Consider the following 26,545-nt stretch of genomic DNA (forward strand, 5'->3'; position numbering starts at 1 on the left):
ATGGATTTTTGTAAATTTCTTCAATCGATTTATCCCGGGGGAAGACTGCATGGGCCTCTGAGGTTTTCTTCTCCTCTTATACCCTGAGAACGTTTATATTATGAAAATGTAAAACAAACAAACAAACAAAAAGAAAACAAACAAGAAACTCAGTCAACAATTGTAAAGGAAATTCATTACAGATAAGTTCTGTTATATAAATTTAGAAAAAAAAGTTTTGTCAAAGGCAATATTTACCATTTATCTCAGAGTAAAGGCCCAGAGCTGAGAGTGCTTGGTCATGGCCCCAGCGCATACAGCTTTCTCAGTCACCTGCAGGTGACGGTGCAGCGCTTGCAGCAGCACTCTGCTCCCCTGCAAGAGCTGTGGCCCTCAGGGATGTACTTCAGAGGGCCTTTTGGCCTTAACACATTCTTTCTCCTGAACAAATGATTACAAGAAAGAATTAGTTAGGACCAGCTGCTGAAACAGAAGGAAAGAATACCATTTATCCTTTCTTGTAGTCAGATGACAGAGTCTAGGAATTTTTCCCGATTTGCTCAGACTTTCAATGCCATCATACCAGCCAGTGTGTGGAGGGCAACTCAAGCAGGCATCTACTTAGAGTGCAGGTGTGGAAGAGGATAGCAGTTTCATGTTTTATTAATCCCACGCAAAAGAATTGTTGCATATGACATAAGATACCCAGATTGTGAAGCAGGAGCTGACATAAGTAACTGTGTTTTGTATTTATATCTAAAATTTAAACCTGAGGCTGGAAACTTAAGGAATTTATAGCCAAGGTGTGAAACTGTTTATCTCTGTGTCAGTTGTTTAAAAAAGTAAACATGAATGCCTGTCAGTTCTCGTTTCTTCCTTGCTGTTGAAGAGCCTGACTAAATATTTCCATCCCTCTGTAAGTCACTCAAGCTCTGGCCAGGGCCCAAGGGACATGCAACACCCCAGATTTACTGAATGACCCAGGTGAAGAGGGTGGTGCTTCGCTGCATTGTCTTACATGGCAGTAGGGCATCTCCCTGACTTAGTGAGAAACTTTTAGTATCTGAGAGTAAATGATCCCTGATTACATTTCTCCCCTCAAGAGTCTACACTCATCTCTTTTCTTATAGCTCTGGGTTAGGTGTGTGACTGGATAAGGAAATATCCATTGCTTCTTCTCCTAAGAGATTTTTTATTTGTTTTTCATGACTTTTTTTTTTTTTTTTTTCTGGGGATGGATCTAATTTAAAGTAGTCAGGAGTTCAAAATTACCACTCTGGCTTTCCACTGATTCCAGATAAACATCTTTTTTGTTGTCTAAGTGTTTGTTTTAAAGTCATGAAATAAAATAAACTTATTATGTTCCAGTTGGCTACTGACTTATTGCAACCTTGAAGCAATGAATGTATTTCCTTCCCTGTGCTTAGTTAGTTAGTTAGTTCCCAGTTCTACAGTGACCAGCATTGGGCTGAAACCAAGCAAGGGGCACACCTGCTTCTTTTTGGTTCTGAATGAGGGGACAGGGCCACATGCTGTATGTTCACCCAAGAGAAAGCATTAAAATTACAGCATAGGAGAGATGGGTAAAAGGAAGGGGCAGGGGAGGGAGGGAGGGAGAGAGAGAGAGAGAGAGAGAGAGAGAGAGAGAGAGAACCAAAGGGAAGGGGGGAGGAGTGGAGATCATCCAAAGACCATCACATTCTTTTAGAAAGTGGAATTATAGGAGGGATGAAGAGAAGAAAACCAGAAGCAAACAGGGAGGCTGATTTTTCGGGCCTAGAAAGGAATAGGCTTTAAACAAGAATATAAAGGGGTTTTTATCCTTTAAAGTTTTTTTTTTCCAGTTTGTTTGTTTGTTGTTTTTGGAAATGACCCCAAAGCTACAAAATATCGTTTTTGCACATTATTAGCAAAATCTCTTTGGCAATACAGATGTTCTTGTTGCGTTGGGGAAAGGGAGAACACAGTGAGAGAGAGGTGGTATGTGAAATGACAGTTTGGGTGACAGTTTGTCTGCTTCATATTTTTTTCCCCAGGGTTGAATCATTTCAAGGTAAAATATCTTTAGGAGGAAGACATAATAGAGATTATTATTCAAGATTCCTGTTTTTTCCTGTATGCACAAGAAGGAGGGTCTGTTTGTTAACCCTGACACTCCCCCACAAGCAATACCATTCATTGTATGTAATGATTTGTAAAAAATTAGTTTAATTATGTTAAAATTCCATATATATTTACATTATTTATAACAATATATCATAACTTGTGATAAAGTAATGTTTAGAGGAACGACACTGTGAGGGGGGGCATTTCTTGTAAAGTTTACAACATAAAACACAATTTTAACTTGGTTTTAGGCATAGGATTGATTCCCTGTTATCCTTTGTGTTTAGGAAAGGGTGGGCATGGATGAATGGAATCCCAGACCTCACCTGCGCAATGGTGCTAACCTCTTCTCACAGTAAATCACTTACCCCATAGCTAAGGAGAGCAGTCAGTTGATTCTTGCTTTGTCTCCTTCCCCTCCCCACTGAGCTCCCTCTGTACAGGTCCTAATGAGTAGTGAAATGGCCCCAGGCCTGTCATGGGAGGGACTTGAGGGTGACATGGCTCAGACCCACACTGGCTAATTTGTGTGGGGCTAATTGACCTTTCCCAGTAATTGTATTACTCAGCCTTTGGCAACCAGAGAGGGGGCCTTTCAGGATCTCTTTGTAGCATAATACCTTTGATCATAATAAAAACTAGCCATAAGAAATGTGAAATAAATTCAAAGCATAAATCATAAAGTATATGTCTCTTCAAAGTCTCTATTTTTTTTAAATGAAAGATGAAGTTGAAGGAACAGTTTTTATTCTCATCCAATTAATATAAACTGGCATTTAGTGTTTGTTCACCACTGTGGAGGTAACTAGAGCACAAGAGAAAGAAATCAGTGGGAATAGTTTCTTTTTGGTTATTCTGACTCTCACCGAACGCCCTTAGCTCATGTTGTCTTTAACCACATTATCTCATTGTTAGCAATAACCGTACAAAACATTTCTGAACCATTACATTTAAAAATACCTTTAAATAGCTCCCTAAATAATTGCCACATTGTCTTTCTTTGACACAGAAAATATACTACAGTAAGTCCCCTACATACGAACAAGATCTGTCCCGAGAGTGTGTTCATAACTCCAATTTGTTCGTTAAGTCCAACAAAGTTAGCCTAGGTTACCCACTAACACAATTGGTTATATATTACTGTACTGTAATAGGTTTATAATACTTTCACACAAATAACACAAAAAAACAAACACAAAAAATAAAGAAAACATTTTTAATCTAACAGTACAGTACCTTGAAAAGTACAGTAGTACTGTATTAAAAACTCTGGTGAAATAAAAAAAAAACTCTGGTGGGCTTACACAAACATCTGTTTGTTAGATGTTCTTTTTAGAAGAAGCAAGTAATGAACATTCTGAATCTTTAATAACCAAAAAAAAAAAGAAGAAGAAAATAAAAGAAAATTTAAGCTGTGTTAAAGTGTTTCTTTAAAATTATCTAAGAAAGAGCTCCTTAATGGCAAAATCATTTTTTAAATTAGAATCTGATAACATCATTGACTATTAAGTTAGGAAATCTTTTATCTGATAATTCTTGGCTGATCATATTATTGCTTTTCTGGGGGAAAAAAATGTGTGCTATTAAAAATCCAAATGAAAATCCAAGATTTTCAGGCCTTAAAACGTAAAGCTGGGACACAATAGGAAGTAGGGCAACCTTCCAACTGTAATTATTTTAACCATGTTTTATGATAAACAAGAGTTTAACAGAGTTGGAGAGAATGAAAATGAATGAATAATATCGAAGAGATTGAAGGCAGCCCAGTCTAATTTAAAGACCATGGAAATTTGTATGGCAAGTATAGTGATGAATGTAGATTGATCAGTGTGCTTGTAAAATAAACTGGTGACTTCTCAGGTGGTCCAGTGGTTAAGACTTCGCCTTCCAATGCAAGAGATATGGGTTCGATCCCTGGTCGGGGAGCTAAGATCTCACATGCCTCACAGCCAAAAAACCAAAACATAAAACAGAAGCAATATTGTAACAAATTCAATAAAGACTTTGAAAATGGTCCACATCAAACAAAAAAATCTTTAAAAACAAAATTAAAAAATAAACTCGTTAGAGGTTCTGTCTAACATGTATCCTTGTATGATGAACTCAGAAATGTGGGGGGTCCAAAGTGGGATATTTGAAAGAGCATTGGGCTGAGAGCCAGAAAACATGGGCCGTGGAGCTGGCTCTTTCATTTCCTAATTATGTGTCATATTTAGGCGACTCACTAAAGCCATCTGACACATTTCCTTACCTCTGCAATGGCTGCAGCAATTGGCATGTGCTTCACAGGATCGTGGAGTCGTTCAACAAACCCAGGTGAAGTGTGTACTGTGACCACCGGGTCACTACAGTAGATACTGTAGATGCAGCATTAGGAAGATTCAGTATCTTTTCTTGAAGATGGGATTGTCTGGTAACAGAGAAACACATCAATAGGCAGTGCAACCCCGTGTGACAAGTGCTGTCTTCTCGGGGTCTGGGATCTGCAGGGGAGCCGACTTAAAAACCGCTGAAGCGGGCACCAACCTTTGGGGGCTGCCAGCCTCGTTGCCGAGCCACCTCTACCCTCTTCTTACCTTGCATGGTTTGACTGATGCAGCTATAACTGGCACTGATTCTTATTTCATTGTCTTGTTGTCCTGTTTGGTTTTGTTTTTTATCAGACCCACACAAACTTTCTTCCGTGGCCTCCAGGTTGCCCCGGTCCCAGGGGCTGTCTTCTCTAGTTTTTAACATATCTGGCTCTTCGGATCATTCCTTTGTACCTGAAGCAGATCCATTGCAGCTTCCAAACCCCACTCTTCACCGTGGCCCCTATAGACTTGTCCTCCTCTGTCTGTCCCACCCACTGCCTCACTGCCTCTCTGCAGCCTCATAGTGGAGCTCGGGAGAGTCAGAGAAGGTTATCGGGAGTCCTTGGCCTGGGTTCCCATCCTGGTTTCATACTTAAGAGCTGGATTACGTTAAGCCTGTTATGAATTTCTCTGTGGCTCACCTTTAACTTCTGTGAAGTGGAATAGAAATGAACAACAGAGACAAGTAATGTTTAAAGAGCTTAATTTGTTCCAGGCACAGTTCTCCTGGCTTTACATACAACTCACTTCTGGATTGTAAGAGCAGCTCCCTCAGATCACTATGGGGATATTAAACAACTTACTACATCTGAAGACCTTGTAACACAATCTGGAGAATAGTACAAAGCTTAAGTGTATTATGTATTTATTTTACTTTTATTATTAATGGAATTGTTATCGGCATAGCATGGGAAAGCATTTTGTTAATATGTGACATTATTAACTATTTTTGAAACTCATTATTAATCATTTTAGAGATTATCTGTGTAACCCTTCTTTAAGTGCTTGGACAACATTCCAATAACTTTTCAATCCTTGTTAATTTTTCTTGTTAGAGTAACATTACTTATTTTTACAATGTTTAAAAAGGTTAAGAATATCTTGAAAAGCATTATCAGGTTTTTCAAATTTTGCTTATTTTCAGTGTTCTAATTATATTACCAGGCTGCCAGATATTTGAATTCTAACTACATGTCCTCAGAAGGACTCCTTTTTGGAAAAAGAAAACTACATCAATTTCTTGTATATCGTGGAATAATGGCCAGTTGGATGAGAGGTGGTCATTGGTTGGCTGACAACTCCCATAGATGTTTTCTTAATCCTGGGGTATCTCCAAGTCAGAGGTCCTGGAGAGAGAGCCCATGGTACTGAGCTCTCAGTCCCTGGTGGGACAACATCTCTGCTTGACGGCACAAGACCAAGCCCAGCTGGGTGAATACCCACTTGTTTTGTCCACACTAAACGACTTATGTCACTGCCTTACTTGTTGAATTAATGACTTGTTATAAGGAAAACACAAATGTACTAAGTGTTTCCTCTTTGCCAAGCAATATTCTGGTTATTGAGGAAACAAAGATAAATAAGGCATTGTTTTTGCCCTGAAGAGGCTTAAAACAATGTTGGAAAACTCTGCTGTCTTCCCGTGAAAATCTCTACTTCCCAAAGCTGAGGGATCATTCATATACCAAGAGACCTAAATATTATTTTGGGCTTTGGAGTGGCTAGACAACTAAACTTTATCTAATTTATTGCCCATGGGGCATGTTATTAATGTGGCTTTGAACTGAACTAGCATGGTGGTGCACTTGCACCATCTGGCAAGGCGACTGCTTCCGAAATCAACGTTTTCTACAAGTGAGTCAAAGAATTAAGCAGTTAATGGTCTCTGAACCATGGATGGAGTCTCAGGGAAATATGTTCTATAAATATCACTATAACTACTGAAATCTGTTTGGGGTCTTCCTACTCCCCTTTGCAGCTCTACTCTGAGCATTAGGAAAATCTGAATTTGAAAGGAAAATCTCAGTTTTTTAATTTTTTCCATATTTGTCCAATTTTAGCAGCCCCTGAGAATTTGCTCAGGTTCTTCATGTGTTTCCTGGCATCTGAGCATATAGGATATTTTTTGTATCAACGTTTAGTTCACAGAAAGGCTGGAAAGTTACCAGAATAACTGTCACATCTGTAGATTCTGCTTATTCCACCTTCTTTATACATTTTCCAAATAAGATTGTGTGAGTGGAACAGCCAAAAAGGATTCTGAGGTTTTATTCTGAGGTTTTATCTTTATACAAGATAAGGACCCACCCTCTTTAGTTTTCAAAACTTGTAAATGATGATAGTGATACTGACAATTATGTATTGAGTTGTGACTGGATTGAGTCTGCACTCTGTATATTTCCTTACATCTCAGAGCAATCATTAAAGTTGGTAATATTATTGCTGATGACATATGTAGAAACTGAAGCTTATGCAGGGAAAGTAATTTGCCAAAAATCACGTAGCTAGTAAATTACATCTATTTGACTTTAAATTCCATGTTCTTTCTCTGCAGTCTTCTCGCTCCCCGAGGAACACTTTAGGTATTGTGTCTATGCGTCTATAGCTGCTTATATTTGTTCATTCATTCATTCTTACTTCCTCTCAGTCATTTACCTTTTCAATTCATAGACGAATTTTCTACATCTACTAGGTTCAAAGTGCTGTGTGAGGCATTCTGGTAAATAAAAGTAGAAGTGTAACCCAGTCGCTGCTCTCAAGGAATTCTAAATTAAGTTGGAGGATCAGACACACACACACACACACACACACACACACACACACACACACACACACACACAATGTCCAAGCTCTGATCACTGCAATAGAAGAGCATAGCAGGCAAAGATTACCGGGATTCAGATGAGAGAGAAAGACATTATTTTTATCTGGGAGGATCACATGAAGCATGTAAGTTATGACTGTGGAGAGAGGAATTTTACCTGACTGATTTTTTGAACCTTTTGAAAAGAACAAAATATGGATGAAAATCTCAGGATATGTTAGGATGCTAATTCTCAATTGTTTCTCCTTGCTGCAAAGCACATGTCCTCACATGCCCACTTTTGAGTGTACTCAGATCTTGATGTTGGTTTGTTTGATATGACTTAGGCTAAAGGCTATGTACAGTTCCTAGAGAGCTGGCCGAGCACTGAGGTGATGATAAATGGTGGTAGAACGTCTATTAGTCCAATTGGAATGGAAAATAGTGTATTGTCAGCGATTACTGCTTAATGAACAACCACAAGATCTCAGTGCCATACATTAATAACCGTCTCTTTCCTATGCATCTTCAGGTCAGCTGAGGGTCTGCAGCCCGAGCCTGCATTTATCTGGAAGACTCTGCTCAAGCTATAGGTGGGGTTGCACTTGATCCTCTCCATGGCTTGGTCTCAGGTCTGCGCCATGTGTGCAGTTCTGGGGCCCAGGCTGAAGAGGTGGAAACTTCCAGGGATTCTTTTTTGATAGCCAGGGCAGTGGTGCAAATATACTCTAAAGCCGTGGTTCAATCACATCTGCAAATGTCCTATTAGCCAAAGCTGATCACATGGCTTAGCCCAAAATCAAGGGCAGGATGAAGGGAGATGAGAGTGAATATTTTTTGAAGAATAATATAATCTACATATATAATGGAGAGGAAAAGAAGATAAAAATCATAAGATAGTTGGTCTAGAAAGAAGAGTCTAAACACACTTGAAGAAGATAGTAAGATGTTAGACTATATTTAACCAGTAACAGTGAGAAACTTTAGGAAGACTATGTAGAACACACCAGAAATTCTTCTACAAAGGTTTGTGGGGAAAGACAGAAGGTAAGGAAGTAATTACAAAGCTCTTGTAATGATGAAGGCCTAAAATGGGGACGTGACAATTGGGATGTAAAAGAGCTGAAGAAGTGAAGGGAATTTCTGAGTCAGAATTAGTTACTCTTGACACCTTGCTGGATGTAACAGTAGGGAGGAAGGTTCCAAGGTGGTGAAGCCCTCCTTAGAAAACATAGGAGAATAATTGGAGTTTTAGGTGGAGGGGAAGCCTTGACACTTGGATAACATGGGTGATGGTCGTGCCTTGACAGAAATAGGGAATTCAGGTAGGGGCGGACTGAGGGGACAGAGATTGACACAGAGTGACCACTGCTGAGTAGGAGCAGTCCTGCGGAGAGCGGAAGCTGCAGGGACAGGCGGCAGGAAGAGAAAGTGTGTTGATGTGACCGAGACCCGAGACGCGGGACCAGAGAGATCAGAGTGGGATTTGGGACCAGAGGGCATGCTGGTGACCTTCCTGAGGGGGCGAGGCTGACACCAAGCAGTGGTGTGTGGGCAGGGAGTGCCGATGAGTGTCAGGCACCATTCTTAAAAGTTTGATAGTGATAACACAGCACTTGTGGGTTATGATTGTTCCCAGTGTTGTTTTGCGTGGGTGTTATTTAAACTTCCTAAGATGAGGGAGAATGGCAATGGGGGGTGTTGTAGAGAGAGGAGGGTCCTCGTTCTGTGGGAGGAGGGACAGACAGATGAACGACTGTTTCTACCCAGTAGATATTCTGACACAGAGATTCAACTTAAGTTAGTATAGTTTCTGTCCAAGTAAATTATCTGATGTCTAACTTTCTTTTCTTTTTTTTATGCTTTTATTTTATTTTATTTTATTTTTTATTGGAGTATAGTTGCTTTACAATATTGTGTTAGTTTCTACTAATTCTACTAAATTTTAAAGTCTCCTGTTTGTACACATTAATATATAGATACAAAACATTTTTGTAGACGTCCACTGATTTTAATTGTGAGATTGGATGAAACAGTGAATGATCCGAGATGACACTGGTACCCTGTCCTCTTGCTTCACTGGCCTGGTGGTGTGATTGCTAGTGATGTCTGGGTATACGTGGAGCCTACTGTAAACAAGTGTTTTGTAAATTCTAGAGAAAATTGCCCTGTAGTTGGTAATAACCAACTCTCTGTGCTTTTTAAAACAGAAATGAGTGCTAGTATTTAAATTTGAAAATTATAAGGACATATTTCCAGGAAGTCAGTTTTAAAAGCATACTACTTTTCTGTATGGTTATGTATGCAGTGTGATACATGTTTCTTTCCCGCTAAATTTCATGTCCCTCTGAATATTACTTCAGTTTTCATCTGTTGTCGTGTTCCATTTATCCCCACATTTCAGTTTCTGGCCCCAGTTCAACATTAACACACACATGTGTAGGTGTTGGCCCCTGCTGCAGGGTGAGTGTGCCTCTCCTGATCAATCAATCACACGTGTCACTTTTCTTTAAGTTCCATGACTGCATGCAGGCATTGGACATAAACCAATGTCTTTTACACACTCTAGAACTGATGACAAATTCAGCTCCTCCTGGTGTTTTAATGTCTGCCCTTTCTTGTTTTGTTTTTGTTTCACTCTCCCACAGAGCTGTGACCTGGATCAGCAGAGCATCGTTCACATTGTGCTGAGACCCCAGAGAAAAGTCCCAGAAAGGAGCACAGCTGGAGGGGACAGCCCACAGAGCACCGCGGGGGGCTCTGAGAGGGAGCCTGAGAGCCTAACTCGTGTGGACCTCAGCAGCTCCATCCTCCCAGCCGACTCAGTGGGTCTGGCTATTATTCTGAAGGATGACAACGAGAATGGTGACCCACCAGCTGAAAGGCCAGGTAATTGACTGGCTATGGCTAGTAAAGCATTTTGTGTGGTAAAATCTCCACAAAGAATGGCCTCACTATGTGTGTATTTATGACAAGTTCTAAATCACCAGAAGGAGACATGACTAGAAGGAGAGTACGTGGATGTAAAATTTGAGGTGACACATTTAATAAGTACAACGAAACAGAGCTATCATATTAAGAGTGAACATACGGGACGGGGAAGGTGCCAGGACCATGGCGATAGTATCTTGGGTTTACTTTTGGAGGAACTAGGGGTGGTGGGGACATGTGATACATTGTGCTAGGCTCAAAATATATGATTAAGGTACCTATATGTCCCTCTCAACTTTTGCCTTTGTTTTCTTCTATTTCTTATTTTCTTAAAATACATTTTGGTTGATTATGTTTCTGATGATATAGAGAAATTTTAAAAGAGGAGAAAGAGAACTTCAGAGGTAATTTTAGTCATTCGCATGTTCTAAGAACAAATGACAACGTCAATAATATCCTTTGTGTGAAAGAATTCTTCCTTCTTTATGCTACAGCCCATTTCAAAAGTTTGTTTTGGCATGAATGACAATCGGTTTATTATTTTGACAGTATTAGTATGTTTCCCTTAGTCTTTTATTCTCCAGTCTAAATAGTCAAAGGTACAACAGGATTATTTTTGACTGTGTGTGACAGAAAACACAAAATAATAACAATGACTTGGCAAGGTAGAAGTTTATTTCTCTCCCACGTGCAATAGGTGAAGAGGTAAGCAGCCCTGGGCTGGTATGGCTTTCACAGTGTCAGAGACTTCTGGAACCAGCAAGATGGAGGCCTCTTGCTAAAATTACTAAATAAAATTTAATTAATATTTTTAAAATCATAGATGAGATTGAAAAAAAAAAGAAAAAGGAAATTTTCCAGGGGTAAGTGAAGAAGTAGAAACAACACAGCTGTCTTTAAATAAAGGAATGAATAAACCAAGAATTTAAGTGCATGGTGCTCTGGTGGCCCTGAGGTGGTTGTGGAAGGAATGAAGGCTTCATGTCCTTTACATGAACTGGGCACCTAGGGGACTGAAAAACTAACTGAGAAATGGGGGAAATGAGATAAACCTAAACCTCTCAATACCTATGTTGTCCACAAGGAGGAATTAATATAAATATCAAACCCAAGCTTTGGCACATCTGATGTTTCAAGCAGAATGTACGTAAAAGCATTCCAGAGAACGCTCGGGGGTCATGGCCTCCAGAGATGAACAAGCCCTACCGAAGGGGTCCTCATGATACCCATTATAAATCAAACAAAGGGATATTCTACCCTGAGTGGAGGAGAGCATACACCATAAACTAGGAAATTGGTTTCCCCCAAAACATGAGAAGATAAAATGAAAATTTGAAACAGAATACAAAACAAAAATGTTTTATGTTAATTAGGACATAAAATAAAAAATTGAAATCAAAACACAAAACAGACATAATAGAAAAAGATAGCTATTGAATAGAGCATAAATTTAACTATTAGAATGAAAAGAAATCCTCAACAGATTGGTTAAAAGAGCAATTTGTCAATGCCAAAGAGACAGTTAATGAATTGGAAGATACGTATGAGGGAATCGCCCAAGAGAGGAAGATATGTATGAGGGAATCGCCCAAGAGGTTAAAATGTAAAAAAGTGGTTTTAGAGACTAGGAGTTTGGAATTAGATGGCCTAACTTATATCTGATAGGAAATCTTTAGAGCAGGGGTCCCCAACCCGTGGGCCGCGGACCCGTACCGGTTGTAGCCTGTTAGGAGCCCGGGCCGCACGGCAGGAGGTGAGCGGTGGGCAAGCGAGCGAAGCTTCATCTGCCTCTCCCCGTCGCTCCCCATCACCCGCATTACTGCCTGAACCACCCCCCACTCCCTGTCCGTGGAAAAATTGTCTTCCACGAAACCGGTCCCTGGTGCCAAAAAGGGTGGGGGCTGTTGGTTTAGAGCAAAATTAAACCCTTATGTGCATTATCTGAACATTAATAATAATATAAGCAGAATAATTATCATTTATAGGTATTCACATATTTTAATGTTTCCTAATGTTTGTGATTCTACTATCTTGTCACTGGTATTTATCCGAAGATTTAAAAAGTAGAATCTTATTATTTTATTTTATTATAAAATTGCCTTCAGTCTTCTTGAGATTTTATTTTATGATTAATAAATTTGGAATTATTGGCACCTTCCATTGTTTCTCTTGCTAGATCATAATACTTCTACTGAAGAAAATATTCTCTTTCTACAGTGATTGAGATACCGGTACACTCTCAGAAAATTCTGCTAAATGTCTAATATTCTACTTAGATTTTAAGTGAAATATGTAATTGTTTCAACCCAAACAATAGATTAAAGAAACTCTCATAAATTTACATAGTACAGTAGCACTGTTGCAAGAGCTTGCAGGCTACTGTATGCTTGGTTATTGGACTGTTTAACCTTAACTTTCCACACAGACCTCATGTAGTCTGACCTCTAATCACCCTGTTTCTCATTTACCCACTGACCAGTGGTGGCCTGTTAGCTGCATGTATTTTGCTGGCTGGGGACTGGCCTTGGCAACACTTGCTGGCATGCCAGGTGGCCAGCATCCTATTGTGCTTCTCCTTCCATCACCACAGAACAGGAGTGAGCTCTCCTGTTACCTTTCCTGTGCTGAAGTGGTGGTGTAAGTTATGTTGCATCTGGAAAGAATCAGGCAAAACAATATGGGTTATTCCAGGTCAACTTTAGGGCTTTATTCTGCATTGAACTGAAACTCTGAACTGCAAGGAGTCATCCCTTAATCTTCTGAAGTGGAAAGAATCATCTCCTTTTCAGAACTTTCATACTTCTTATTATTTTCTATTTTGTACTCTAGTTCCTTCTGTATATACTTTATCTCTTTGAGGACAGGATGTTTGTTCAATTTACTGTAGTTTCCCACAAAATCTCTAAGAAAAAATGGTGATCAATGTTTCCTAAATCATGTAAAACTGTAAATGTAATAAGCCATTCATCAGAATTTTCTGTGTATTGAACTTTTAGAACTAATGATTTGTTCAGCAGTATACAGAGAAAAATGAAACTTCACCTCTTAAAATATCTTGTTAATTTTACTGCTTGAATGAATGGAATACCTTGAATGGGATTATTTGAAATTACTGTGGGCAAACGACGTGCTTATACAATTATTTTTTTAATAAAAATGACAGTTTAGAGTTCCTAGAGCAGTGACTCACAAACTCTAGTGGGAATGTTTGTTCAATGCTTATTCCAGGGCCAGAAAGTCTGATTCCATTACCTGAGGACAGAGATTCAGAAATCCTGGTGCTGAGCACACTCCAAGAAATGCCGCCCTATAGCAAATATTTTCCCACCTTTCAACTGTGAGTGCTACCTAGAGTCTTCAACCAGGTGGGAGGAAGGTTGGGAAAGACAGGTGGACAAACCAAGTCAATCCATAGTAGCAAGAGCAGGCTCATAATTACCAGTTTTATATACGAAGCATCTACAGTGCATTTCATTTGGGGAAAAAAAAGAAAAAAGGTCCCTGGTTGAAAAATGTTTGAAAACTTCTGCCTTTAAGAAAGAAATTTAAGAGAAATAAACCCAATTTTCTGCATGTTTCCAGGGTATTTGAATTAGACAAGGAAGAATTTAGGTGCTCGCCAAACGTGAGAGGGCTCTAAAAGGTGGAGAGCTGGGCTGTAGCCACAAGAGTAGATGCAACAAATAAGAACTGCAACTTGAGAGCATGTCTTTCAGGTATTTATAGGTGCAAAAGATAATTGGTCAATGTAAGAGGCATTGTCATGATCTACATTAATAGTCAGTTTATACTATTTGTATTTAGAAACTAGGACATGTTAGATTATGATTTTTAAGAGGAAGTCAAAGAACTGAAATGAGTCATTTAAGAATTCCTTAAAGCAGTGGTTCTCAAGGTTCAGTACTCATTGGTGTCACCTGAGGGCTGGGTCCAGCTCAGTCTTCCTGGAGTGGTGACTGAGAATTTGCATTTCTAACAAGTTCCCAGGTCTTGCTGAAAGTATGGTTCCAGGAGCCAAGCTTTGAGTAACACTGTCCTACACAGTAAGAATTTGTATTGTTTTAAAATATTGTTATTGTATATTACTTTATAAACATTTGAATAAGAACATTGAGTAAGCTATTCCTGGACTCCAAGGAACCCATGCATGAATTAAGTTCACATATTATGTTTGTGTTTCCTTAAAGAAACACCATTCATCCCCTCCTGATAATCAGATGAAAGAAGCTATTGAATCTAGGAAAAAATAGGAATATTCTCCAATATTTGTCATGCAGTTAGCTAACTACTTAAACAAATAATTAGAGAATCCCTACTCTATGCCAGGCACAGTTCTAGGTGCTGGGATGTAGCAGGAAATAGTAACAGCAAAATTACCAACCCAATTGGATCTCATTCTAGTTGGGAAGAAGATAATAAACAAGCAAACAAACAAAAAGCCAAGTAGCTAGTAAGTATATGTTCTCTGGTGAAAAAATTAGCATAGTAAAGGGAATACAGAGTGTTGGAAAGGGTGCTCTTTTGTATAAGGTGGTCAGAGGCCTCTCTCATGAAGTGACAATTGAGGAGAGCATTTGAGGGAGCATCCATTCAGGAATCTCAGGTAGAGGGGACAGCGAGTGTATGGACCCAAGGCAGGACCATGATTGGAAAGCAAGGAAGACAGTGTGGCTGGGGCAGAGGAAGTGAAACAGTAGGAGACAGGAAGTCAGAAAGGAAGACAGTAATACATGATCACAGTTGAAAGTGAAGACAGTCTAATCAGAAAGTTTTACTCCTGTCAGCTAATGTTGAAGCTGAAATTCTGAGGATGACATGCTGCAGGGCTGAAAGGAATGGTAATTAGTATTCCTCTCCTTCTTCCTCTCCCTCTCCTTCAACAGAATCCACACCAACCTCCTCATAATCCTTCTCCAGGGCAGCCATGTCCTCACAGGCCTCAGAAAACTGTAGGCTGTGTAGGGTCTTGTAGGCCCTAGATTTTACCCTGGTGAGAAGGGAGCCACTGGAGGAGTTTTGAGAGATGGAGTGACATGACGTGACTTAGGGAATGTTCACCTTGGCTGCTTGTAAATAAACTTCAGGATGCCAAGGTAGAAGCAACAGGATCAGTGTTTCAAATCATCAAAATACCGTAAGACCCATGGCATCAGGAACTGGTGGTAATGATAGTCAACATCTATGAATGCTTATCCTGAACCTGGCACTGTCCTAAGCCCTGCTTCCATGAAATGTCTTGTTTAATTCTTCAGAAACCCCATCAGATAGAATATATTAATATCCTCCTAATAGATGGAAAGTAGTATCAGATCATTTGAGGAATGAATCCAAAGAAAGACTCTATTAAGGACTGTCTTACTCCAAACCTTGTGTTCAATGTATCCACTAGTCTGTATTCATTTAAATATACATATCAGAAGGAATGAATGAGTTTTTGCTTTTCTTCTAGATATTTTGGTTATAAAGGTTGAAGAATCATGTTAATTGTTAATTTTAGCCAAGTAGTCAAATTTTAAAACTCAACTTTTATATCACAAGGTGTACTATTTTTTCATAATTTTTGGGTCTTCAAAAAGAAAACTTTCATTAATTCTATCCAGTTCTTTCTAAGTCTCATTGCCCCAGTTTACTAACAAAGCATTTCATTAGTTTTGTTTTGTTTTTATTTGTTTATTTATTTATTTATTTATGGCTGTGTTGGGTCTTCGTTTCTGTGCGAGGGCTTTCTCTAGTTGCGGCAAGCGGGGGCCACTCTTCATCGCGGTGCGTGGGCCTCTCACTATCACGGCCTCTCTTGTTGCGGAGCACAGGCTCCAGATGCGCAGGCTCAGTAATTGTGGCTCACGGGCCCAGCTGCTCCACGGCACGTGGGATCTTCCCAGACCAGGGCTCGAACCCGTGTCCCCTGCACTGGCAGGCAGATTCTCAACCACTGTGCCACCAGGGAAGCCCGCATTTCATTCGTTTTGAAGAACATTTTCCTTTACAATAATTATACATCTTTTTACTAAATGAAAGAGACTACTTTCGATGAAGCATTACATGCTGGAATGGATTTTTGTTTGTTTGTTTTGGCTGCCCCATGCCGCACGTGGGATCTTAGTTCCTGACCAGGGATCGAACCCGTGTCCCCTGCAGTGGAAGCTTGGAGTTTAACCACTGGACCACCAGGGAAGTCCCTGGAATGAATTATTGAAATAGAACTTGAAAACGTAAAATACAAAAAATTAAAAATAGACAAATGTTTAAAAAAATTAAGAATAAATTACCTCTGCCACTCCTTGTCAACATTATACTGAAAGTTCTAGCTAATGCAATAAGTCAATAAAAGGAAACAAAAGGTATACAGATTGGGAGGAATCATAAAACTGACTTTGTTCATAGATGATGTGATTGTCAATGCAGAAAATCTAAAGGATTTGACAAAAAAAAGCTTTTGGATCTAATAAGTGATTATATCAAGATTGCAGGATACAAGGTTAATATAAAAGAGTCAGTTGCTATCCTGTATACCAACAATGAAAAAATGTAATTAGAAATTAAAAACACAGTACCATTTACATTAGCACCCCCTAAAATGAAATACTTAGATATAAACCTAACAAAATATGTACAGGATCTATATGAGGAAAATCACACAACTTTGCTGAAAGAAATCAACGAACTAAGTAAGTGGAGTGACCTTCCACGTTCATGGATAAGAAGACTCAACATTGTCAAGACGTCAGCTTCCCAGCTTGACATACACAATTACAGTCAAAATCTTAGCAAGTTATTCTGTGGATATCAGCAGACTTATTCTGAAGTTTAAATGGAGAGGCAAAAGACCCAGTATAGCCAACACAGTATTGAAGGAGAAGAAAAAAGTCAGAAGCTTGATGGTCTCTGAAGTTAGGAATTCCTATAAAACCACAACAATTAAGAGAGTGTAGTAGTGGTGAAAGAATACACAACTAGTTCTACAGAACAGAGAGCCCAGAAATAGACCCACATAAACATGGTCAGCTGATCTTTGACAAGGAGAAAAGGCAATATGATGGAGAACAAATAGTCTTTTCAACAAATGTGCTAGAAGAACTGGACATCCACATGCAAAAAAAAAAAAAAAACTACACAAAGATTTTACACTTGTCACACACAACAAAAGACTCAAAATGGATCAGAGACCTGAATGTAAGACATGAAACTAAAACACCTGGAAGATAACATAGGAGAAAATTTAGATGATCTTGAATGTGGTAATGACTTTTTTGATACACCACCAAAGGCATGATCCATGAAATAAATAAATGATAAGCTGGACTTCATTAAACTTAAAATTGTCTGCTCTGTGAAAGACAGTGGCAAGAGAATGAAAAGACGAGCCACACATGGGGAGAAAATATTTGCAAAAAAGACATATTTAATAAAGGACTGTTATTCAAAATATACAAAATCTCTTAAAACTCAACAATAATAAAATGAACAACCTGTAAAAAATTGGCAAAAGACCTGAGTAGACACCTCACCAAAGAAGATATACAGATGGCAAATAACCATATGAAAAGATGCTCAATATCATGTCATTAGGGAATTGCAAATTAAAAAAACAATGAGATACCATTACACACCTATTAGAATGACTAAAATCCAAAACACTGACAACACCAAACACTGGCTGGAATATGGAGCAACACCAACTCTCATTCCTGCTGGTGGGGATGTAAAATGGTACAACCAGTTGGGAAGACGGTTTGACAGTTTCTCACTAAACTAAACACACCATACAATCCAGTGATTGTGCTCCTTGGTGTCTACTCCAATGAGTTGAAAACATATGTCCACACAATAATCTGCACACAGATGTTTATAGCAGCTTTATTCATAATTGCCAAAATTTGGTAGCAATCAAGATGTTCTTAAATAGGTAAATAGATAAACTGTGATATATCCAGACAATATTACTTAGTGCTAAAAAGAAATAAGCTATCAAGCCATGGAAAGACAGGGAGGAACCTTAAATGCATATTACTAAGTGAAATCAAGTTGAGAAGCCTAATACTGTATGATTCCAACTATATGACGTTCTGGAAAAGAGAAAACTATGGAGACAGTAAAAACATCAGAACTTGCCGGGGGTGTGTGTGGGGAGAGATGAATAGTCAGAGTACAGAGGATTTTTAGGACAGAGTAACTATTCTGTATGATAAAATGGTAGATACCGTGTCATTATAAAACCCATAGCATATAAAATACTGAGTGAACCCTAAAGCAAATGGTGGACTTTGAGTCATAATGATCTGTCAATGTAGGTTAATTAGTTGTAACAAGTGCACTACTCCAGTGAGGGATGTTGATAGTGGGGCAAGCTGGCGTGTGTTGGGGAAGGGGGTATATGGAAACTCTCTGTACTTTTTGATCAGTTTTGCTGTGAACCTAAAATTGCTCTAAGAGATAAAGTCTATTAAAAATAAATTAAATTGCTTTTAAGACTTGAGCCCTGGATACATACTGTAGATACATCATGATTACTAGAGAGTATGTTCTTATCAGCAATTTTTTTGCCAGTGGTTGAATGTATTACAAGACGAAAGTTATTCTGGGATTATGAATGAGTTAGCACCTGCCAAATACAAATCAGTAATGGAAGCCTCCTAATGGAATAAAGTGATGAACTTCAGACTTAATTCTCATTTTATCCAAAAATCAAATCTCAAGTACTTGAAAATGTGTATTATATATACTAATGACTTTAAGCCAGAGGGTGTGAATTTCTTGGTGCATTGGACAGCTTTAAACCTTCCCTGAAACAACACAATTTTGGCAGTCATACTAGAGCAACTTAAAGTTGCTATCACATCAAATTATTAAAAATACATTATGATTCTGCAAGTACTTGATTTTTTCTCCAACAAAGAAAATTTTACTATTATATACTCTTTCAATATTATAAGTGAAAACACAGAAAATGATGTTTCAGTGTAGTGGGAATTTTGCCAACCTGACATATTTTGGGGTGGGTTTTTGAGGTAAGGAAAATAGTCCTATATTCCTTTCCAAGAAGTATGAACACCATTGCAAAAGCAGAATGAGTTGCTCTTTCCTCTTTCTTGTACTTTATATATACAGTTGGCCCTCCATATCCCCAGGTTCCACATCCATGGATTCAACCAACTGGAGATGAAAAATATTTAGAAATAAAAAATTCCAGAAAGTTCCAAAAAGCAAAACTTGAATATGCCAATCACCTGGCAACTATTTACATAACATTTACATTGTATTTACAACTATTTACATAGCATTTGCATTGTATTAGTTATTATAAGTAATTTGGATATGATTTAAAGTACACAGAGGATAAGTGTAGGTTATATGCAAATACTACACTGTTTTATATAAGGGACTTGAGCATCCACGGGTTTTGGTGTCTGAGGGGGTTCCTGGAACAAATGCCTCATGGATACCGAGGGATGACTTAGTTCAGTGTAATTAATTACTTGTCACATTTTTGCTTTCCACTTTGAAGGTACGCTTGTCAGATTCAAGTAAGTCTCATACACTTTGTACCTTCATTGCCTGGAACATGGATGGTACTGGATATATTGTCATACTGCCGAAAAGTTTTATTCAACATATAAGGTGACTCTTACAGCTCTTCAATTCTTGCTCATCGCATATGGCAGGGGACAATGGTGACTAACTGCATGTGGGTAGCATGGTGTGATGTGCTACGGGGTATCCAGAGTGCAAGTAACAGTTCTAAGCCCAAGGAAATCAAAACGCGTTAAGGGGGAGGTTAGAGATCATCAAGCACTCCACACACAACAGTGTAGGTGTCAACCAAATAGTTCCCTCATTTGCTGTTTTCAGCCATCTTCTGAGTACTTCTTTTATTATTACCATCATCATCATTACTGTGGCAAAGAACACATAACATGAAATTTACCATCTTAACCATTTCTAAGGGTACAGTTCAGTAGTGTTAAGGATATTCACATTGTTGTGCAACCAATCTCAAAACATTTCCATTTTGCAAAACTGAAACTCTGTACCCATTAAACAACAACTCCCTGTTTCCCCATCCCTGCAGCCCCTGGCAACCACCATTCTACAAATATCTCTATGAATTTGACTACTCCAGATACCTTATATAAGTGGAATCATACTCTGTTTGTCTTTTTGTGACTGGCTTATTTCACTTAGCATGATGATCCACCTGTTTTTAGCATGTGTCAGAACTGCAAAGAACTTCTTGTGTATAATAAACTGGCAACAGGAGATCCAAGGGTTAATGAGAAGACCAAGATCCTCAAGTAGCTCACATCTTAGAATATATGTATGTATATTAAAATGAAGTGAGTTCTGAAAAAGAGGTAAATCAAAGTAATACGGGGATGTTGAGGAGGGAGAGGCGATGACAGGCATCCTAGGTGGGCTTTGAAAAACAAGAAGAAGTTGTCAGTGGCGGGGGGCTTTGGAGGATGGGGGAAGAGGTTAGTTGCACTCAGAGAGGGGGATGAACTTGGGTAGTTTTCAGACAGTGACGGCCATAGCTGGGTTCTATTATGGCTTCAGAGGATTGATGGTAACAGAAAGTTGTCTGGGGCTGGGGGGTGGCAGAGGAGTGATTCCTGTGGTGGAGAGCTCTGAGTGCCAACACTTTCAGTGACCAAAGACGGACTTGATAGCTTTCAGTCACATCTTTCTTTCTCTGCTGGTGTTTAAGAAAGCGTTCCACACATGATGATTTTTTTTTTTTAAATACATAAGAGATATGCAGTCAAGTAAAGCTGGAAGAAGTGCCATTGTGTCCTTTTCTGGGTGTCAGAGAATACAGAGAGGAAACTCCAGCCGCTGCATGGGTGAGCGGTTGACCTCAGCGAGGACTCCATGCCGGCTGGGTGGGGTGAGCTCACTGCCCAAAACGGGGAAGACAGACTGAGGCCGGCCTTCTTTCTCTGCGCCTCCTTCATGCCCGTTTTTGGCACACGTGACTCTGTTGGACGTGTTCTTGGTTGTTGTTGTCTCTTTTAGAACATAAGCAGTTAAAAATGAGCTGTAGGGGAGAGTGGTGGGAAATGACGGTGTTAAAAGTTTTTAAGGTTCAGTGTGGTACTGACTTGCTGGGGGCCTCGGGATGTTTCAGTTTTTCTGAAGTCCCCTCTGCAGAGTAATAGTGTGATAAAAAGGGGAGAGGAGAAGTTGCCCCTAGACGAGAAGTTGCCCCTAGACTAAATGAGGTCTGACCTGACCGTGCGCTCCTTTCATGCAAGGCCTCCAGGGCTGTGCGGTGCACGCCTCTCCCTCTCCTGGGGGCCTCCAACGCTCCCTAAGGTGGAGCCTTTACAGTTTTGCTCTTGGAGCCTCCAACGCTCCCTAAGGTGGAGCCTTTACAGTTTTGCTCTTGGAGCCTCCAGTGCTCCCTAAGGTGGAGCCTTTACAGTTTTGCTCTTGGAGCCTCCAACGCTCCCTAAGGTGGAGCCTTTTCAGTTTTGCTCTTGGAGCCTCCAACGCTCCCTAAGGTGGAGCCTTTTCAGTTTTGCTCTTGGAGCCTCCAACGCTCCCTAAGGTGGAGCCTTTTCAGTTTTGCTCTTGGAGCCTCCAACGCTCCCTAAGGTGGAGCCTTTTCAGTTTTGCTCTTGGAGCCTCCAACGCTCCCTAAGGTGGAGCCTTTTCAGTTTTGCTCTTGGAGCCTCCAACGCTCCCTAAGGTGGAGCCTTTACAGTTTTGCTCTTGGAGCCTAGAGGGCTTCCGGAGGATGTTGGACAAGTGCCACGATGGTAAGATTTGCACTTGACAAGGGAGTGGGAGCTGAGGCAGGATATTTTCAGCCGGTGAAGTCTGTCTTGGGACTCGTTGGAGCATTCTAATTGTTGCAGAATGTGCCAGAAATGCAGGCAGGCAGCTGGATTCCATTTTTTTAAAAAAATTTGGTTAGAAGGAAGAGAAAGAAAAAAATTACAAATTAAGTGGTAAACATTGACTGCTTATAATAAACTCTTTTAAAACTTCCTAAGTTTTGTGAAACATTTATTGAAGGTATTGTTTTGTATGACCTGGAGCTTCCAAAAATTTTACACCAAATTCAGGAATGTTTGTTCCACCTATGGGAATTAGTAAAATGTCCTTTTAATAAAAGAAATTGAAACTCTCATGACAAGTTAACAAACTATCAGGACCTTCGTTTTTAAATTCACTTTTTAGGTGATACCATAGAATCAAGCCCAAACTCCTACACCTTCTAAATCTATTGAACTATAATTAATTTTCCTAATGATACTGCTAAACCTCTGTAAGATCTTAAAAGTTCTTCCTCAATCCCCAAAGATTAAATTAAATTTACTACCTTTGGTGTTAGAGGTGTGATATTACGCTCTGATTCTTTGAAAGTTAGTGCTCTATCTTCTCTGTGTATGATAATTAAACTCACCAGAACATGCAGTCCAGTGGAGTTGTAATTTGCTTGGGAATCAAATGGCCAATTGTTTGGCTAGTGGATTAAATGAAAATCCTTGGAGCCTGGAATATTTTTTATATCCTAAGTGTTTTCCACAGTAACTGTCTCTTGGTAGGCCCTTAATAAATGTTTGCTGTTGCTGGAAAATACTATCGGAAAAGGTGATAGGCGTTTGTTTCTAGTCCTTGAGCCAATGCACAAGTACCGCAGGGTGCGATGGGTCTGTGACACAGAGACTACGCTTAGTGGCAGAGCTGACTGAGCCTCATCCTGGCTCTGCTTCTTACCAGCTCTGTGACCTTGGACAACTTACTTTTTGCCGCTCAGAGTGTGGCTTGTGGGCCAGCAGAATCAGCGTCACTTGGGAGTTTGTCAAACGTGCGGAACCTGAGGCTCCATCCCAGACCTGCTGAATCAGAAACTGCGTTTTAATAAGGTCCTCAGGCGAATCATGCACGGTTCGAAAAGCACTGGTTTTCTTAACATGCTGGGCCTCAGTTTCCCCATTTATAATATAGAGATACTGAATTACCTACCTCATAGAGTTGACTCCAGCTACTTCACGACCAGAGCTTACACCAGTGCCTGGCATATACTGAATATTTAATAACTTTTAGCCATTTTTGTAACTCTTCCTTTTTCTAGCTCACATGATCAAAAGGCCTGATATTGGGCCTGGGCTCTAAAATCAATCTAAGTTTATAGATCCAGGGCTACCTGCATCAATTCATTAAAAAAAGCAGAAGGTAGGTCCCCCATTCCACATTCCGGAGACTTCCTACTCATGAGACTACCTTCTTTCTGCTTATTCTGCTTTTGGAGTAGGGGTTTTATTTTATTTTATTTTATTCATTTATTTATTTGTTTGTAAGTGTTGTCACTTCCACCACATATTTAGGAGCAAATTAGAACAGTGGGTATTCTAAGATAATGAGGAATGACATCAAGAACAAAACTTCCTCTGGCTGTTCTCCTAGAATTTCATGTTTTCATTGCCTTCCAGCCTTAAATCATGTATGGTGTTGTTGGCTTTTTTCCCTCATATTCTGTTAGGCAATGTACTGCTCCTTTTAGAATATTCCATCAGAAAATACAATTAACTTTTGGCTTTTGACATCTGTATTTTGTCATTGGGAACCACATGGACAGAAATGAAGTTTCAATAAGGCAAAAAAAAAAAAGATGAAGTTGTTTTAATTTTTTTCTACTGGAACTTGCTCAAAGGACCCTTATTCTCCGTGCAGTATTTTGAAAGAGCAGATTACCTGGGGACTGATCACAGATGTGGACCACAGGGGACTTTATCAACCTGACCCTGACAGCCAGTGACAGATGAGAGCAGTATAGAGACAAATTAGTGTTGAGCATAGTGACTCAGACGGAGCTTTGGTTCTGGGTGAGCAAGAATATGGGCACACATGGATTCAGATTTGATCAACTGGGCACATGTTTCAGACTAGAGTCATTGTGCGAAACAACACACTGGACACTGAATGCTGCTGATGTCTTTTTGATGTTTACATGAATCTAATATATGGATCCTGATATGGGTCTAAAAGTATTCATCCTTACATAACTGCAATAAAAAGAGGTGCATGCATTTTCATGATGTTCTGCTTTTCAAAGACAAGGTACTTTTCACTAACCTACTGACAAACCAAGGCAAACATTTTAACCTAGAGAGATGGCTTAGGCAAGTGTGATTTTGCCAATCTGCACAGATTGCTGCTATTTGCCATGCAATTTTTTTATTGTCACTAAGAATGTAAAGACACAGCTTAGTCAGTGAGACTTCTGCCTGAGGAGTTATTTATAAAAGCTGCTTGTTGTGTGGATTTCTGATGCCAATATGAGCATTTTGATGATAAAGAGCCAGCCAGAATTCTTTGATTGTAGCTGATGGCTGTGACACCTTTCTTTAAAAATCGTTGAATCATTTGATACTATTATTTTATTTTATTTAACAAGTAAATACAACCTTGGGGAAAGATAGACCAAGAGTACTAGGAACTAGAATTGTTCCATGGGTAGTGAGGCAACATAATTCAAATTGACTGTATAGGATTTTCCTTCATGAAAATGAGAAAGATTATATCTATTACTAAGTATTTTATGCTTTAATTAATACTGCTGGCATAGCTGCCATACTTCAGATATGTCACCTTATTCTGATAAAGTAATAACCATAGCTTTAATTCCTTTGTTTAATCTAATCTCTTTGTCAATAAGAAATATTACATCTCAAAAAAATGTTGCACGTCTTCAGTGATACTAATTTAGGGCTATTGTATGATTGCACATTTCTACCACTTGCTACTTATTATGGAGAAACATTAGAGCCTTTTGTAATTTTTCATTAACAGAACAATCCAGTATTTTTCAGACCTGCTATTTTCCTGGCTTCTGTTTATAATTTTCATAGGTATCTTTTTTCTTCTGGACTTCATGGCAAATAATTTTTCATGTTTGTGTGAAGAAATTTGCTCTTCTAACATAGTTAATCTAATAGATTTACCACATACAAATAAGATTATAAACAGCAGAGTGGCTCACACAGGTATACAAGCCCCAGTGGGAAGTAAATTTCAAGAGACAGGATTTCAAGTTTTCTAGGCTGTCCACAGTCCCTAACACAGTGCTTGACATGCAGTAGATCAGGGGTCCCCAACCCCCAGGCCTCGGACCAGTACGCGTCCTCGGCCTGTTAGGAACCTGGCCGCAGAGCAGGAGGTGAGCGGCGGTAGAGCGAGCAAAGCTTCATCTGCTGCTCCGCATCGCTGGCATTACTGCCTGAACCATCCCACCATCCCCCGCCCCCCGTCCATGGAAAAATTGTCTTCCACGAAACCGGCCCCTGGTGCCAAAAAGGTTGGGGACCACTGCTAGATGCTTAATAAATGTGTTAAATGAATAAAAACAACATTTATTCGTACATCATTTGACAGCTCTTTGAGACTGAGAAATGTAATTCATTTGGATACAAGATTCTAAATTGTGGGAGAAGTTTAGATTTCTGAAGCAAGGTCCAGTTCTTTTGTCAGAGACAAACAGGTATCTTAATCATTGCAATCAACATTACAAGGTACTCTGACTTCAAAATTCTATTTACAAATAGTTAAATCTTATTCCCAACTCCTCCACCTCACAAATACATGCAAGCATTATGATGCACCTTCCTCAATTTGTTTTGTTGCAGTGACATCATTTAGTGCCACCATCTTTGAATCACAATATCCTACACATTGCTCATTTGTCCCATAAATTAAAATTCAATTTATGACAGTCCTAAAAAACAAAATAACAAGTTTCCTTCCTCTTCATACATTCTTATACTATTTACTATTATCTTTACTTTTGTGTAAATTTTTCAAAGTACCAACTAAAGAAAAGCCCCTTCTAGCATTTAAGTGTGTGTATGTGTGTGTGTGTGTCTGTGTGTGTGTAATGAAGAAATGTTAGGATGAGATTGCTGGATTAGATACAACACTGGTTAATGTCTTACAGGGCAATAAACCTTTCTCTCTGGAGTTACCTATTACACTGGACAGGAAATATGACCCATGTGAATGGGACTTTGTTGGCCAGGTATGGAACTTGTTTTCTTGTGAGGTCTTTGTAGGCATCGGCTACAAGTGTAAAGCCAATTACCATCCCTTAACAACGTGCTGTCATGCCGTAGTGTGAGGAAGTGAGAATTCTTCTCAGATATGACTCTCCATGTGTATCCTTTGTTACACAATTAATTTGTTCAATTATATCCTGGTAAGATGAGAACAAATTTTTATTGAACCTATGCAAATAACTGTTGCCATGGAGAGTAAAGAGGTTCAGTCAAAGCATTGTTTTATGAATTTTGAGGGCCGGTGAAAATCAGATACTATTTATAAATGTTTCAGTTCAGGAAACAAAGTCATAGTCTGCTAAATTTAAGGTGAG

The 26,545-nt window shown here is 39.3% G+C and overlaps 1 protein-coding gene across 4 annotated transcripts in view; it reads left to right on the forward strand.

The window, feature by feature from the left end:
• Nucleotides 1-26,545, forward strand: part of PRKN (parkin RBR E3 ubiquitin protein ligase) — a 1,291,417-nt gene that overhangs the window by 404,060 nt on the left and 860,812 nt on the right. For all 4 annotated transcript variants that reach the window (XM_007186087.2, XM_007186088.2, XM_028167433.2 and 1 more), the window contains exon 3: nucleotides 9,891-10,131. In XM_007186087.2, the coding sequence (XP_007186149.2) occupies nucleotides 9,891-10,131 (241 nt within the window). The remainder of the gene's footprint in view (nucleotides 1-9,890; nucleotides 10,132-26,545) is intronic.

Source organism: Balaenoptera acutorostrata, chromosome 14 (genome assembly GCF_949987535.1).
Source record: "Balaenoptera acutorostrata chromosome 14, mBalAcu1.1, whole genome shotgun sequence".
NCBI lineage: Eukaryota > Metazoa > Chordata > Mammalia > Artiodactyla > Balaenopteridae > Balaenoptera > Balaenoptera acutorostrata.